General features: G+C 43.7%; 1 protein-coding gene across 3 annotated transcripts in view; it reads left to right on the top strand.

Moving 5' to 3' along the window:
- The window catches only part of MYO18B (myosin XVIIIB), a 346,197-nt gene that overhangs the window by 191,318 nt on the left and 137,309 nt on the right, over positions 1 to 17,570 (top strand). For all 3 annotated transcript variants that reach the window (XM_043977482.1, XM_043977483.1, XM_043977484.1), the window contains exons 30-33: positions 1,163 to 1,286; positions 3,075 to 3,278; positions 4,561 to 4,671; positions 11,663 to 11,767. In XM_043977482.1, the coding sequence (XP_043833417.1) occupies positions 1,163 to 1,286; positions 3,075 to 3,278; positions 4,561 to 4,671; positions 11,663 to 11,767 (544 nt within the window). The remainder of the gene's footprint in view (positions 1 to 1,162; positions 1,287 to 3,074; positions 3,279 to 4,560; positions 4,672 to 11,662; positions 11,768 to 17,570) is intronic.

Here is a 17,570-nt window from a genome sequence, read left to right as displayed (position 1 = left end):
CTTTGCTACCTTGTGGTTTCAATAAGAGCCCAGCAGTGGAACTCAGGCTGGCTCTGGTGTTGGAAGTCTGGGTTCAAAACCCAACCCGGCCTTAGTTTCCTCATCTGTAAAATGGGGGCATTGGACTAGATAGCTTGAGGTTCCTTTCAGCATGATGCCCATAATAACAATAACAGCAACAGTAACAGTAACAGTAACAATAATAACAATAACATCTATATGGAAAATGCTTTAAGGTTTGCAAAGCAATCTACATAGATTATCTCAGGACAAATTTGTTGTCCCCTGATGCTATTAAAGTTGTCAGGATACCCAGACATGTACAATGATTTGTTTTCCCTCAGTTAACCAGCAGATACATACACAGGAATCACACCCTCCTCTCCTTCCAGTGCTGGCCTGGGCCTGGTGCAGCTGTGGGCAGGCATGGCCAGGCCCACCTCCTGAGCTCACCCAAGATGGTTTAGTTGTTCCTGGTTTTGTGATCAATGAACACCTTCCAGACTGAAAGGCAGCCCATTCACAGCTGTGTGGGTGCTCTGTTTTTTGGAGGAATGAGAACTAATGTTCCTTTGCAGTGTATATGGAGCATGACCCATGGCCTTAGCAAATGTCCTTCCTTCCATGGGGACAAGAGCCACCTAGCGGAGGTATTATGTGACCCCTGGGGGAGGGGCTGGGGAGGAGGCTTGCCTTTAAGGAGGCAACATGGGGGTAACAGAGAGAACTTTGGAATTGGAATCTGAGAGGTTGGGCTCAGCTACAAACTACCTGTATACATTTGAGAAAATACAGCATGACCGTGGGCAAATCACTTAACCCAGATTGCTTCCCCAAACCCAAACCCAAGCCCAACAAAAAGAATTTGAGAAAATAATTGAGCCTTTCAGGACCTGTTAAAATAGAGGGGTTGAACTACATGACTTCAACCTCTATATTCTATGATTCTTTCTGGATGTTAGAAATGCCCCACTTTAAATTAAAGCTATGTGTCTTTCCATGTCTATATATTTCTGTTTGGTCCACCCTGCTTGTGCCATCCATCTGCTCTGTCCCTGCCATATTATCTTTCCATCTATCCTTCCCCTCCCCTCCTCCCCTTCTGTCTTTCCTCCCAATTCTGTTGGAATGAAGCAGTGACATCCCTTCTTTCCCCTGGCAGGTTTGATATGCAATTAACTCAAGCTCTGGGCGAATCATTGTTTGAAAGGGGCCTCCGGGAGAAATTGTCCCAGGAAAATGCTAGCGTCCGGTGGGAGCTTGGCAAACTTCAGAGCAAGTTTGAGGTAAGTGGAGAGGAAAAGCTGCAGGCCCTAGGGGCCCCCATGATTCTTTTGATTCAAGTAGAAAAAGCCAGATTCAAATTTTATGCTCACAAGGCAGGGGAGGTGAATAGTTTTGGAAAGCCTGTGCTTTTGAAAAGGGAGAAGAGCATTTATTCTGCTCTGAAGGGGCCCCATGGGATAGGTAAAGCTTTCTGCAAGCAGCCAGTGGGGGCTTTGTTACCCAACCCTTGAGAGGAAGTGTGTCTGAATGGTGAGTGCTCTGTTGGAGGAGGCAGGAAGGAGACTGGCTTATTTTGCTCAGCTTCTCTTCATTCCTGATTCACTCTCTCACTTACTAAGCTGTGTTTCTGGGAACGAGTCCTTTTGTCTCTCTGTACCTGGGTGGTCTCATTTGCAAAAACAGGAATTAAATTCAATGAACATTTTAAAGGCCTAATATAACCTACAGGCAATATGGCCTGCGTCGTGTGTTGGCCTTGGAACCAGGAAAGATCCAGGTCCAAGCCCTGTCTCTGACCCATGCTGTGTGACTCCAGGCAAGTGACTTAGCCTCTCAGTGGAATGGAGAACTTCCTGTATGCCAAGTTGGACCAGTCAGCTCCATAGAAGTATGTTACAGAGAGCTGATCTGTGCTAGTGGAGGGAGTTTCCATAGCAGGAGTTCTCAGGAGTAAAGCAATCTCAGGAGCTGGAAGTGACTTTAGAGGCCAATGAATCCAGCCTTCCTTTTTTATAGATGAAGAAACTGAGAACTAATCAATCAGTCAATCACCTAGCATGTATTAGTAAATGCCTACTATATGCCTGGTACTGTGGATATACAAAGATAGAAATGAAACAGTTCCCATTAGCCTTCCAGCTGGTACAGGTTGACTTGAAGGGACAGCCAAGAATCTGGGTGTCAGGGAAAAGCACATGGGAGTTGGAGTCAGAGGAACTGGGTTCAAATCCAGACTCATACCTGTGTAGACTCAAGAAAGTCCCTTGTTGTTGTCTGGCCTCAGTTTCCTCATTTGTAAAACCACAGGGTTGAACTTGATGGCCTTCCAGGTTCCTTCTGGCTCTGAGTCTATGATCCTCTCTTATGAGTTTTCCAGGTGTGAGGGGGTGAAGGTTAAGGCTGTGAAGGTAGGCAGAGAGGGGAATAAAAAAGAAAACATTGATAGCAATGAAAATTTGAAAGAAAGAATCTGTAAGACGATGTAGAAAAGGTGCAATCCCTCCAGTCGGTTTCCTCCTTTCTTTTCCCATGGCCCTCTTCCCACCATGCCTAGGCTCACTAACAAGACTGCCTAGCTTGGGTCTCTCCTGGCAACATTCTATACTAGCTAATATTTGTTAGTCACCAGCAATCTTCTGAACTCTGTCCCAGGTACTGAATCTCAGAGTTGGAAGGGACTACAGAGACCATCTTGGGTAGTCTGTACTGAAAAATAATCTGCTCTTACAGTATCCTAGATGAGTGGTCATCCAATCTCTGTGGGAAAATCTACCTCTGGAGGCCATAGCCCCCACCCCAGAACATCCCTACATACCTGGGGCTCCCTTCTCCCAACATTCCTCTGGAGAACTTTTTATGAATAAAGTGCTTCATGTATAGTATTCCAGTTGATCTTCTTTGGGTCTCAGTTTTCTTATCTATAAGTTGGGGATAATAATATCCACCCTACTTACCCTCCAGGCTGCTTAGGGAGTTTGGTGGAAGAGAGAATAGGCACAGTTATGAACCTGTACAATACCGTTAGCTCCTGGATGGATGCCTGTGTCTGAAGTGTTTTCTTTCCCTAGGAAAGGGAGCAGGAAACTCTGGGTCTGAAACAGAAGCTTGAGATGTTGAGGAGCCATAACCTTGACTTAAGGCCCAGCGCACTCCCCTTTGGGGTGGAAGCTGTGGCTGCCTTACAGAGAGAGCTCTGGGACCTGAAGTCCAGTGCCTTGGAGCAGCAGCAGATACAGAACGAGCAAGAGACTACAATTAAGAAACTGGAACAGGTACGGAAGACCTCCCATCACCTCTTCCCTCCCTCTCCCTTCTCAGCTGCAGTGTTTTGCCATTTCCTTCTCCAAATCCTTTGACAGAAGAGGAAACTGAAGCAAACAGGGTGAAGTGACTTGCCCAGGGTCACACAGCAAGGAAGTTTCTGAGGCTGCATTTGAAGTCAGGCCCTCCAGATTGCAGGTGTGGCAGTGCTACCTAGCTGTCCATTATTTAAGACCAGGCCTGGCATTTCATGGGTATAGGGAACTCCCAATGAGAAAGCTCCCTCAACAGTGCAGATAAGAATCTTTTCTTTGCATTTTAAATCCTTACTTAGTGAGTTGCCTAGGGCACAGAGGACAAATGATCTGCCCAAGGACACACAACCAATTTGTGTTGGAGGGGAGGCTCGAACCCAGGTCTTGCTGATTCCCAAGCAGCTCTCCCTCCAAGGCTGCCTCCCCAGGGGTTCTGAAGGCAACAGATTATATGAAAAGAGGCATCAACTTCCCCACCCACCGATTGGGTTTGGGGCTTTTGTCCATCTATATGTTCCAGGAGAGTAGTAGGAGCACCCATTATTATTGCTTGGCACTTTCAAGTTTGCAAAATGCTTTACTTATATGATCTCATTGGAGTCTTGTAGTAACCCTGGTCCTCACTACCTGGGCCAACTTGCAAAACTTACTCAGTCTTCCCAGTCCTCGACTTACTCATCTGTAAAGTGAACAGAGGCTGGTTGGAGTAGGTGGCCTTTGAGGTTACTTCCAAGACTAAATTAATGATGCCATGAGCCTGTGAATGAGGGAACTATGAGGGCTTTGATGTGCCCATTTTGCAGATGAAGAAGGGCCTTGAACTCAGGCCTTTCCTGACTCTGAGCCCAATATTATCACTAGCACACGTTGCTGTCTTTCCTTGAGTCTTGGAGGACATTGTGGGGAGGGAGAGGGAGCAGGGAGTTGGGGAGGAGGAGGGATCAGGTGTGACTGAACACTACAGAAATACAAGAGGTTTTATTGGAATGGGGTGAGTCAGGGAAACATCTCTGGATGCTCCATTAAAGCTTTAAGGTCTCACTGCACAGGTGCAGCAGGGGCCCACCCACCAGAGGCTGGAGTTCCAGAATGGTGATTTACTAATGTTGCCCCAGGGGCTCAAGTGTTAGCTTAGCTTCCTCATTTACTGAGCATCTTGGTGGGTATCTTATCCAATGAGATACTATGGCCTTGTGTTTGTCTTTATTATCCTATGGCTTCACATGTCCCTGCCCTGTCACCTTTGGTGCCTCCCCAGCTACGCATTCGGTTTGAGATGGAGATTGAGCGGATGAAACAGATGCATCTGAAGGATCAGGAGGACAAGGAGGAAGAGCTGGAGGATGTACGCCAGTCCTGCCAAAAGCGGGTAGGTCATGCAGGCACCTGCATGAGCATCTCTGAGGAATATCAGAGCCCAGCTGGCTGGGCACCTGGAAACTTGGCAAGAGCCAAGGAAAGGGCAGGGGTGCCGCAGTGACCTCTTGGAGGCTATGGGAATGGAAGACCCACTATGTGATCACCAGTGTCTCCAGGAGTTACTCAGCCCTGAATCACTCCATCAAATTTCCCTTCAAGTCATTGAGAAAGCACTGTTATTGTTCAGTCATTTCATTTGAGTCTGACTCTCTGTGACCCCATGTGGGGTTTTCTTGGCAGAGATTCTGGAGTGGTTTGCCATTTCCTTCTCCAGCTCATTTTACAGATGAGGAAACTGAGGCAAACAGGGTAAAGTGACTTGCTCAAGGTCACACAGCTAGTAAGTTTCTCAGGCTGGATTTGAACTCAGATCTTCCTGAGTGCTCTGTACACTACGATGCCACCTAGCGACAGTATCCTAATACCCGGGGTTAAAACCTCAAAGTCACTTTTGACTCTTATCTTTCTCTCCTCTCTTATCTAATTAGGACCACAGGATTATTAGCTTAAATCAACAAGCCTTTATTAAGAGCCTACTATGTGCCAGCATTAGTAATACAATGAAAGGCAGAAAAAAAAAATTCCTGCCCTCTGAATACCCTTCGTGAAGCACAGGTTTGATCATTTCACTGCAAATAACTTCATTGTTTCTTTGACTTCTTAGGGTAAAAACCCCACAGGGAATGTTCTTAGCTTGGCCTTTAAGTCCCTATACAGTCTCCATCCTTATTGAAGCATCTCTCCTCTTTGGCCATTGTGTGCCCTGACCAAAGTGGCCCATTAATTGCTCCCCAAACCTGAGGTGCATCCGCATGTCCATCTTCCTGTAGCTCTCCCCATGTGTTCACATGGGCCATTCCTTGTATCTGGAGCACAGGACCTGCTCATTCCTGCCTTTCAAAGTCTTCTTCCCTTGAGGCTCAGCTCAGGTGTCACTGTGTCATTGTGGTCTTCCCTGATTGACCCTTATTCCCAGCTAAAAACTCTCTCCCTTCTCAGTTTTCCTAGAGCTCTCCCATGCCCCAATCACTTTTTACCCCACTTTGCCCATCTGGGCATATGTCATCTCTTCCCCATTCCTAGTAGGATGCAGGCTTGTTCAGGGCAGTCCCAGGGACAGGGATCCATTGGTTCTGTCTTTTTACTCCTAGCACTGAGCCTATGGCCTTGAGCATAGTAGGCACCTTAAGTGAATGATTCATGGTCAAAGAGAACTAATGTCCTTAATAGAGATGTGTCAGTCCTATGACATGGATAGGGCTCTTCCAGAGAATTTTCACGACAATTCAATTAATTTCAATTAATATCATTCCTGGGTCCTTATCATGTGCCTAGAACTATATTAAACTAAGCCTTTCATGATATGCTTATGGAAAAGATGGAGAGATGTGGGCTGCACTGTAGTATAATTAGAAGGATCCAGAAATAGTAAAATTGTTTGGTCCAAAGAACAATAATTTGATGTCATCTTAAGCAATTTCCAGTGGCGTACACCAGACACCTATGTTTGATCCCTTACTGTTTAGCATTTTTTTTATCAATGACTTCGATAAAGGCATAGATGATATGCTGATCAAATATTTAGCTGTCACAAAACTGGAAAGCATAGCTAAAACACTAATGATTCTAAAACATTTTGTCATAAAATGAGCCAAATCTAATAAAAGGAAATTCAATAAGGTTAAATATGAAGTCTTACTAGAAAGTCAGCTTCACAAGTAGAAGATGGGTGATATGTGGCTACATAGAAACTCATCTGAAGATCTGGGGGTTTCAACCAAATCCAATTGGGGTTTCCCATTATTGTAGTTTTAGTGTTTATTTCTTCCTGTAACTCATTTAACTTTTCCTTTAGAAATTTAAATGCTATGCCATTTGAGGAATACTACTACTATTAATTCATTATCTATGATACTCTCTTACCAAATTCAGTTTCCCTGACTATCTTTTAAAATTAGGTCTATTTTTGCCTTTGCTTTTTCCAAGATCTTAATTATTACCCCTGACTTTTTAAAACTTCATATGAAGCATAATAGATTCTCTTCCAACCCTTTGTTTTAACTCTGTGTGTATATTTCAATTTAAGTGTATTTCTCATAAATAACATATTGTTGGATTCTGATTTATTTTTTATTTTTTGGTTTTTCTTGGCGAGGCAATGAGGGTTAAGTGACTTGCCCAGGGTCACACAGCTAGTAAGTGTCAAGTGTGTGAGGGCTGATTTGAACTCAGGTCCTCCTGAATCCAGGGCCGGTGCTTTATCTACTGCATCACCTAGCTGGCCCATGATTCTGATTTCTAACCAATTCTGCTATCCTCTTCTGTTTTATGGGTGAGTTCATACCATTCCCATTCACTGTTATTGATCTTCATCCTATTCTTTTATACTCTTCCTTCTCTTTTTTTAACCTGCCTTCTCTTTAAGAATAAATTTTGTTTCTAACTAATGCCTCCCTTAATCTACTCCCCATGTTATTCTTACCTTTCCCCTTCCTTCTTTCCCCTTCTGTTTCCTTTCTGAGTTGCTGTTTTTCTGTACACAACTGTGTGTATTTTTCCTTTTTTTGTAAAACCAGTTCAGATGAGAGTGAAATTCAAGTGTTCTTGCTACCCCTTCAATCTAGTCCTAGTTTTTTAAACTCTTCCTTACACACCCCATTTCTGTGACATTTCTCTTCATTTTTCTTTTCCCTTAGTACTTCTTCCAGTGTGTTCCTTTTCCTCATTCTTTCCATTTTTCTTGTAAGATCATCAAAACATAATAAAATCATTCCCAGGCCCTCTATCTAATTAGATTCTCATAATGACCCCAGTTGATGATAGAGTTCTGAGAGAATACATGTATCATCTACTCATATAAGAATGTACATACTTAACCTTTAGTACCTTATTATTGCTCACTCATGTTTTTTAATACTTCTCTTGACTCTTGTGTTTGCATGTCAGATTTTTTACTAAGCTCTAATCTTTTCATTAAGAATGCTCATAAGCTCTCTAATTTATTAAAAATCCATTCCATTCCCCCTATCCCAACCCCTGTAGGATTATATTAAGTTTTTCCAGGTAGGTTATTTTTGGTTGCAAGCCTCGATCCCTTACTTTCTAGAATATAATATTCTAAGCTATCTACTTTCTTATAGTGGCAGTTGCTGAATCTTGTGTGATCCTGACTGTGCCTCCTTCTCAGTACTTCTTTCTGGTTGCTTGTAGTAATTTTTCTTTGATCTGAATGCCCTGGATTATACCTATAACATTCCTGGGAGTATTCCTTTTTTGGGGGGTGAGGTTCTTTAAGGAAGTGAGCAATGGATTCTTTCAATTTCTACTTTGTCCTCTGGTTCTATGAGATCTTGGCAGTTTTCTTTTACGATTTCTTAAAATATGATGTTTAAACTTTTGTTGCTTGTTTTTTTTTGTTGTTTGTTGTTTTTTGTTGCCACTAGAAAGTTCCTGTTACTGCATCTAGCACTATTTCAGGGATCACCAGGGATTTTTTTTTGCCCTGATATTTCCTTCCCTGGTTCCCTGTCTTGGCCTCCTTTTGATCCCTGCATACTGGAAAGCTCCAAGTGCGCTCATGGGTAGACTTTGTCCTTGATGTCCACAGATCTCTCTGTCTCCCTGAGCTGCCTTGGGCTTGAAAAATGAATCACTGTGACATTTTCTTATCGTTATCAATCAGAATTCAGTCTGGTACATTTTCTTGATTGTTTTAGTGAAAGGATAGTGGGGGGCTAGGTTCAACTACTTCATCTAACTCTGCCATCTTGACTCTGCCTCCCAAGTAAAAGCTCAACATGGATCACCAGGGTAATATGATGTCCCAGAAAATGAATTCAACCTTGGACTTCATTAAGAGAGGATTTACTCTACCCCAGCCAGAGCAGAACAGCCCCACTTGCAGTCTTTGGATCAGTAGTGAACGCTGCTCTCTACCTATGTTCAGTAAAGGGCACTGAATGTGTATATTTGTGTGTACATAAGTATAAATACATGCATACATACACACATACATATACTCTACACATTCAGGTCTACAAAGCACCTTTCCTACAATAACACCGAGATGAGCAACACCTTTATTATTATTGTCCCCATTTTACAGATGAGGAAACTGAGGCTTAAAGAAATTAAAGAGCTTTCTGGTAGTCTTATCATTAGTAACTATCCCGGGCAGGATTTGACTTCAGGTTTTCTGGGTCCAAGTCTGGTGCTACTTCTCCAAGGCCCTGCTGCTTCTACTAGCTGCAGTAGAGAGATCAGAGAGCGGAGTGATCAGTGCTGGTTAATTCTGGAGGAGAGAGTTGGTAATTGGACTTGACCATCCAATCTTCTGGCTCTGACGGTCTATGGTTTTATCATCCCAATGCCAATACAGCCTCATGGGGAGCACTGAAGCAATTGTATTGAAGGATGGTGGAGGATTTTGGTAAGCACAGGGGAGGAAGAAACAATAACTTCTCCAGGGAGCTCTAGCCTTCTCCTCTCTTCATTGTGTCTTGGACACTAGAGTGCAGTGGAAAGATCACTCTGGATTTGGAGGCAAAAGATTTTAACCACAGCTCTGCCACTTACTACCACTTCCTTCCCTGGGCCTCAGTTTCCTATTCTGTAAAATGAGGGAATTGGACTAAAGATAATCTCTTAAGATCTCAACATCTTGAACTCCTATGATTCAATTTGATGACTTCAAGCTCGTCATGAGTTAAATCAGATTCATTATTTCTCCCCCCAGGCTTGATTTTTTGATTTCTCTGTCTGTCATTGGCAAAAATCATGCTCTTTGTCACCCTGGCTCAGACCTTGAGGTCATCCCCTTTTCTGTTGGCCCCAACATCAGCCATAATATTCTTCCTTTATCTCCTATTGGGCCTCTTCCTCCTACTGCAGCCAGGCCCTCCTTATCTCAGATCCAAACTCTTCCAATGGCCTCTTGCCTTGGTCTTCTTGCTTCTATCTCCCCAGTTGACTGTGAGTGTTTCTAAGAAGACACTTGTCTGGGTGGAATCCTCCCTTCCATGGAAGGAGGCAAGGAGCCTGCCAGCCATGTCCATGGGCCTCTCTGGCCTTGGGCTTTGCTAAATTTGTTAATTTGTGGGCAGGATTCATCCATCAGGTTGGCTGCTGAAGGGGAGGAGAGGCTACCATTCTCTGGGGGAGTAGGCAGGGTGCTGAGCCCATCCCAGGCTTGGTTAGGCACTTGACAGATGGGTGGCACCATTACTGTCAGGGTCCTGACCCTGGCAAAAAACAGCCAATATTATACATGTCTCAATCCACTCCCAGACAAAGCCTTTGCAGCCCTGTCATTCTGTCATTCCTGGGGAAATAATAATAGATGGACTTTTAGCAGGCAGCCTCATTCATCATTGTGATGGGATTTCTCTAGGCCTCAATGTCTCTGCTTTTGGGGCCTGTCTCCTCATATACTCACTGACCACTCCATTCAGACTGGCCTCAAGTCACCTCCTGAAGAAGGACAATGTATTTTGAGCCCGAGACCAGAGCTGGACCTGGTGATTTCATACCCTGGCAGCAAAAACACTGCTGGGGGTGGATATATAATGAAGTCAGGAAGGAAGAGAGAATCTCACCACATGGTACCAGATTCCCTTCCTTCCTTCCTTCCTTCCTTCCCTCCTTCCTTCCTTCCTTCCTTCCTTCCTTCCTTCCTTCCTTCCTTCCTTCCTTCCTTCCTTCCTTCCTTCCTTCCTTCCTTTCTTTCTTTTTCTTTCCTTCCTTCCATCTTTTTCTCCTTCCTTTCCTTTTTTTCCTTCTCACCCTTCCTCCCTTTCTATCTCCATTCCTCTCTACTTTCCTTCCTTCCTTCCTTCCTTCCTTCCTTCCTTCCTTCCTTCCTTCCTTCCTTCCTTCCTTCCTTCCTTCCTTCCTTCCTTCCTTCCTTCCTTCCTTCCTTCCTTCCTTCCTTCCTTCCTTCCTTCCTTCCTTCCTTCCTTCCTTCCTTCCTTCCTTCCTTCCTTCCTTCCTTTCTTTCTTTCTTTCTTTCTTTCTTTCTTTCTTTCTTTCTTTCTTTCTTTCTTTCTTTCTTTCTTTCTTTCTTTCCTCCCTCCCTTCCTTCTTTCCTTCCTCCCTCCATTCTTCCTCTAAATTTAGAGATCATCTAGTCTAAATGTCTCATCCATCCATATATCTATTTATCCAATTTTTTCCATAAACATATTTTTTAATTAATAAAGTATTTTTTCCCATTACATGTAAAGATAGTTCCCAACTTTTGTTTATACAAGCCTTCCAATTTCAGATTTTTCTCCCTTCCTCCCCTCCCTCCCCTCTCCCCTAGATAGCAGGTAAGCTGATATAGGTTTTATATATATATATATATATATATATATATATATATATATATATGTATATACACACACACATATATACATATGTATGTATATGTATATACACACACATATATACATATGTATGTATATGTATATATACACACACACACATATATATATACATAATAACATTAAACATATTTCTGCATTAGTCATGTTATAAGAGAAAAATCAGAGCAATGATGAAAAACCTCAAAATAGAAAAACATCAGCACCAAAACCAAAAGAAATAGTATGGTTCATTCAGCATCTATACTCCACAGTTCTTTTATTTCCTGGATTTGGAGATCCTCTTCTATCATGAGTTCCCTGGAACTCTTCTGTACCATTGCATTGGTGAGAAGAATATAGTCCATCACAGGAGATCAACACTCAATGTTGATGATACTGTGTACAATGTTCTTCTGGTTCTGCTCATCTCACTCATCACCAGCCCACGCAAGACCCTCCAGGTTTCTCTGAACTCCTCCTGCTCATCACATAAACATCTATTAAACACCTATTTCATGCTCAGAACTGTGCCAGGAATCAGGATTTGAACCCAGGTCTTTGGCTCACCTTCTCTATGTTCTCTCCTTGTGTGCACAGCTACGGCAGCTGGAGATGCAGCTGGAACAGGAAAGTGAGGAGAAGAAGATGGTCCTCCATGAGAAGCAGGATCTGGAAACCCTCATTGGGACACTCTGTGAGCAGGTAGATCAAGGGGAACTGACCTTTCTTCTGGGAGGCTCCCTCCCTGTTGTGGAGAGTGGATGAAGATAAGGCATTTATGGTTAGGCCTGGAGGGCGGCTTTAGAAGGGCTGATAGCTGTGGGCCTGGATGACTGAATGCCCTGCTCTTCTAGTTAACTTTGTGATAATATCAAAAGAATCTGGGATTTTGTCCTTGCTGGGGAACTCCCTTTACAGGGAGTCCTTTCACTAATTCAGATTGCAGCCTGTTTGACTTAGTTGATAACACCTGGGCAGCTGGCCGAGTCAAGGTGAAGTGCCTTGTCCTCCATGGTCACAGAGTGATGGTCAGTCAGGATTTGAACCCAGGTACCAAGCACTTTATCCATCATTCTATGAGGCTCCTAATTATAATGACAGCATCAGTGACAATGACCAATTTTTGTCTTTAGCCCAAGCCCCTTATTAAAGTCAACACGCAGCTTTAATATTTGCAAAGTGGTTTAATTACACTAGATCTTTTGAGCTTTAGGGCTTATTGCTCATTTTAGAGATCACGAAGTGGAGATTAAAGGTCAGATAGCCTGGCTTGCTTGTGATTCCTTGTACATGCCCCTCCATCTCCAGCCTCCATGCTTTTGCCCAGGCTATACTTCACCCCTGGTATTCTGTTTCCCTCACCCCACCCTCAGCCTCTTAAAACTCCCTACCTCTGTTGAAGGCTCCATCCAAGATCCATCTTCCACAGAGAAGAAACATCAACTCTCTCAGCTGTCAGTGACTCACCTGGCACACCATCCACTGTGATTTCTTTTATTCTGTATTTACTAACCAATGAACATGTCATATTGATTGTCATTCGCTTGCATTAAATACCCACATCCTTCAACAGACAGAACTGAGGGCCTTTCTGTGTTCAGGCCTCTGAGACAGTGGAAAGACAACCAGCCTTGAAGCCAGAGACCTAGGTGTGAATCCCATTTCTTGCTTACTCCCTGTGTCAGCAAACCACTTAGCCTCTCTGGGCCTCAGTTTCCCTCATCTGTGAAATGAGATGGTTGGACTAGTTGACCTCTAAGGTGTCTCTGGCCCTAAATCTGTTCCTCAGATTTGGTCTTTGCCTTTAGAGAGCTTCTATGTCTCTTCAAGGAACTCTCAGAGGTTAGCAGACTGAGCCCTGGCTGGGAAGTCAGAGGACTTGGGTTTGGATCCTAACTCAGAGACTTACTATATGCACAACCTTGGGTGAATCACTTTACTTCTCTAGGCCTCAGTTTCCTTCCTGTGTAAACTCTGTGATCTCTCCGGTCCCTTCCAGTCCTGCATGTCTGATCCTAGGCTCCTCTAAGGTGAATTTAGGTGCTAACTTCTCCATGAAGCCTACCTTCTTCCACCTGAAAGTGTCCTTCCTTCTCCTTCCCCTAGGGTGCTTTGTCAGTCATAAAATATGGCCACCAATAAAGACAGTGGGATCTTAGGCTGGACTAAGAGAGGCTTACTTTTGGAGGATGAGGCGGCGACGACCTCCTTGTCCCCTGCTCTGGTCAGACACCATTGAGTTGTTCAGTTCTGGGCACCATGTTTTGGGAAGGGCTGGGATGGTCAGTCTGGGGAAACGAAGCCTTGGGGAGAAGTTCACAGCTATCATCAAGGATGTAAAGGGGTTGTTCCATGGATGAGGGATTAAAGTTGTTTTACTCAGCCCCAGAAAGAGAATTAGGAGCAACAGGTGGGATGTTTGACTTGCCTTGCCACTGGATCCAGATGTTTCCAGAGGACAGAGTGAGGTTTGTGACTTTGCTCAGCTCTCCCTCACTTAAATACAATTCACTGCAGGTCATGACATCATCCTGATATCATGGTTCTCTTTGAGAACGAAGGACAAACAATGAACAGGCACATCCTAGCTGTGTGACCCTGAGCAGGTCACTTTGCTTCTGCTTGCCTCACTTTCCCCATCTATATAATGGGGATAATCATAGTGCCCACTGCACAGGGTTGTTTTGAGCATTAGATCAGGTAATATAGATAGAGTGCTTTTCAAATGTTCAAGTGTTCTAAAAATGAGAGCTATGATTCTTGCTTTTTTCTTGTTATTTGCTATTTCTATGGGCTGGTTGTTGTTCCTCACACATGAGGCTGTCCTTTTTCCATCCATGCCTTTGGACAGGCTGACGTCCACATCTGGAATAGTGTCTTTCCTCACCTCCATCTTTTAGAATCCCTAGCTTCCTCCCAAACTCAGTTCAAGGGCCTTCTCCACAAAGGCATTCCTGCTCATCCCAGATGCTAATGCTTCCTCCTTGCAAATTATCTTTTAATTGGCTTATATTTTTAGATAGTTATATTGTACAGGTTGTCTCCCCCAAAGAGAATGCAAGCTCTTTGAGGGAAGACTTTCATTTTCATCTTTGAATTTCCAGCACTTAGCACAGTGACTGGCACGTAGAAGTTGGCACAATAGACAGAGTGTTGGGCCTGGAGTCAGGAAGACTCATCTTCCTGAGTTCAAATCCCACCTCAGACACTTCCTAGCTGTGTGACCCTGGGCAAGTCACTTAACCCTGTTTGCCTCAGTTTCCTTATCTGTAAAATGAGCTGGAGAAGGAAAAGGCAAGCCACTCTGCTATCTTTGCCAAGAAAACCCTAATGGGGTCATAAAGAGTCAGACACAACTGAAATAACCAAATGACAACAATAACCATAAATATTTGATTGATTGATTATTAGCAAAAATATTTTTGAAATATTTCTATAATAAATGCCTGAAATGGAAGGAGGAGTCTGTTCTTAAAAGGGTATGTTCTAGCCATATGGAAAATTCATTTTTGTAACCAACCCAGAAACAATCATTTATTAAGTACCTACTGTATTCTAAGCAATGTACTAGGCACTGGGGATAGAACACATTGCTCCCCAAGAATACCAGGCAGACATGAGACTTTTCTGTACTTGAGAAGTACTTGGAAACTCTCCAGTGAAAGGTACTTAACAACCACATTAAATTTACTTGTCTTAATATTAAATGGTGTACGGGTTGACAATCTTTTCATGAAACAACACTAATCATCATTTAGATTTATTGACTAATTATTCACCAGCTTTGTCAGGTTTTGAATCTTTCTACTATAAAATGAAAATCTGCAGAATGGCATTTACTTCCCATTAACCTAATAATGTTCTATCCCTCCCCCTTCTAATCTAATGGGGGAGGAACAGTGGTGACAATGACTTTGGTTGACAGTTGTTGGTTGTTAGGTTATCTCTGGATGGGAAGAGATGCTAACTACCATCAGGGATTAATATTGCCCCAGTCCTTCACACCAGGGCAATAGTGGGATTTAAGACACTGATAATGGTTCACCCTGAACTGTCCATGGTGCTGAAATTAATGTTAGCTCAATTAATAAACCCTGAGATCATAGGAGCAGAGATTTAGAGCTAGAAGGGGCCTCTGAGGCTCCCCCCACTTTTAAAGATATTTTAGGTTTTTTTTAGAGGGAAAAAAACTCAGGCCGAATAAGGTTAAGTGACTTGCCCTGGGTTGCACATGTATGGAAAAAGCCTAGTTCCCCTGACTCCAAACAATCCTCATTCCTTTATATCACACTAGTCTGTGTGCAAGTACTGGAAAGCTCTTGATAATATTCTGAGAGAGACATAGAATCATCTGTAGGTGGGAGTTGTAGGATGACAAAAAGATGAATAGGACCCACATTTGCCAGACAACTAGGAAAGGAAGGGGGCTTGTAGGTGAGCAAAGCCATAGACTTCAGAAGGGACAGGAGCTTCCTGGCCTCAGTTAACCATCAATCAGCCAACAAGCATTTATGTAGCACATACACTATTGTAGGCACTGTGCTAAGTAAGGGGCTACAAAGCAGTCCCTGCCCTCAAGAAGCTTACATTCTACATGTGATTTCTCTTCATTTCCTCACCTCCCTTAATCCATATTCTAAGGTTGTGACCAGAGAAGCTGCCTCCTGTTGCCTCACCACAAAGCCACCCATTTAAACATGTGATCACAAAATCTTCTAGTTGGAAAGGGTCCACTGTGGTCCAACTGACTCAACCTACACTTCAACAAGACTCCCTTTCTATAGCATCCCCAATGAGTGGTCATGTGGCCTTTGCCTGAAGAAGCCCAATGAAGATGAACCCATTTACTTTGCAGGGCAGTTTTCCTACTTTTGGACAGCTTTTGTTTTGTTTTCTTTCCCACTGCCATTAATTCTCAATTGTCTAGTTGGTAATTGACCCATTGATCCTGGCTGGACTTGTGGTGTTTCCAATTAGGGACAGCCCAAAGGAAGCATCTCCCAGACATTCCTTGCTCACATGTTTCTTGGGGTCTCATTTTGCCTATGTGTTGGTCACACTTCACATGGTACTGGAGAGCAGTCAGGTGACAGAGACAGGGTGGAGAAGCCCACTTGCAGCTCAGGGGCTACCAGAGCCAGAGAAGAAATACACATCTCCATCCAGTTCCTCTAACCTAGGGGAAGTACATTTCTCTTGACCTGGGGTTCATGGACCATGGATAGATTTCAAGGAGTTTATAAACTTGAATGGGAAGAGAATTATACCTTTATTTTCACTGACCTCTAACCAATTTAGTATTTCTGTCAATTAGTTAAATATATTATTCTTAGATGATTTCATCAGATTACCAAGGAGGTCCATGGCATGAAAAAAGGTTAACCCTCCACTAAAGGACATTCCAGGGCCTCATCGAGAGGAATATCAAAGCACAGTGTCAGGAGTGCTGGATTGGAGGGCAGGGGCTGTTTGCTTTGTGAATTTGTCTCCCCAGCAGCTAACCCAGAGTCAGGCACATTGCATGTATTTGATAAGAGTTTGTTGAACTGAGTTACCTTGAATTAAATCATATTAAAGTGAAGCTCCAAAATGATTGAGATCTGAATTGCTTTTTAGGTTGTTAGCAGATTTTAGTCAAGTAAGAACTTGACATGTCTTGTCTATTTTCTGGGGGTTTTGGTTATTGAAAAAGCCTGTCAGTTTCTTCCCCAAAGAGGCTTAAGTTCAGTCTGACAGAGTTAGCAAGCCCCAGGGCTAGGTGACTGTTTTTCTTAGGAGACCGCACAGAATGGAGGCATAGGTTGCTCATTGTCAGGGTACCTGCCCATGGGCATCACTCCTTTCCAAGCCCTGGCTTGGTTGGCTGCTGCCCTGCTCTCCCCCAGCCCCTTGGATGTTGAGGAGTGTGGGCACTAGCTTCTCTCAGAGTTTCTAATGTGGATGCTTCCCTTGTTCCCTGTAATCTGGCAATATTTAGTCCACCTCACCCCCACAGGTGTTCACTCCCCGCCCCCCCCCCGCCCCATACACACATGTTGTGATCTTTAATGAGCAGGCTCTGTCTCTGTCTGAGCTGTAGAGGTGCCCTGACTATGGCAGTAATGACAAAATGTCACTGTCTGGGTTCCTCTGCCCCACAGCATCTTCTCACTCATCTCCTTCCCCCTCTGGTTGGTCTTTTTCCGGTAACCTTGGTAACAGCAGCGTGTATGTGGAATGGGATAAGCCTTCTCTCCAGCAAGGCCCCATGTAAGGTTTCTTGTGCAGTAAGTGGATGTAGACAGCAGTGCCCTGGCTTTGCAAGACTCCAAGGCCTTAAAGCTCTTGGGCCAGGATTTGCTTCCAGGAAGGGAAGCTGCCCAGTAGCTGTTAAATTCTCTTTGCAGAAATGAGCTCATTTGCAAATCAGCTGGCCTGTCTGCACACTGGTCCCTGGGGCCTACTAAGGTCCAGAGAAAACTATGATTTGGGGTTTCAGAAACAATATGGCAGCATGGCCAGTGGA

This window comes from Dromiciops gliroides, chromosome 1, assembly GCF_019393635.1.
Source record: "Dromiciops gliroides isolate mDroGli1 chromosome 1, mDroGli1.pri, whole genome shotgun sequence".
Lineage (NCBI taxonomy): Eukaryota > Metazoa > Chordata > Mammalia > Microbiotheria > Microbiotheriidae > Dromiciops > Dromiciops gliroides.
Note: the sequence above shows the minus strand (reverse complement) of the source record. Positions and strands in the feature narration are given on the sequence as shown.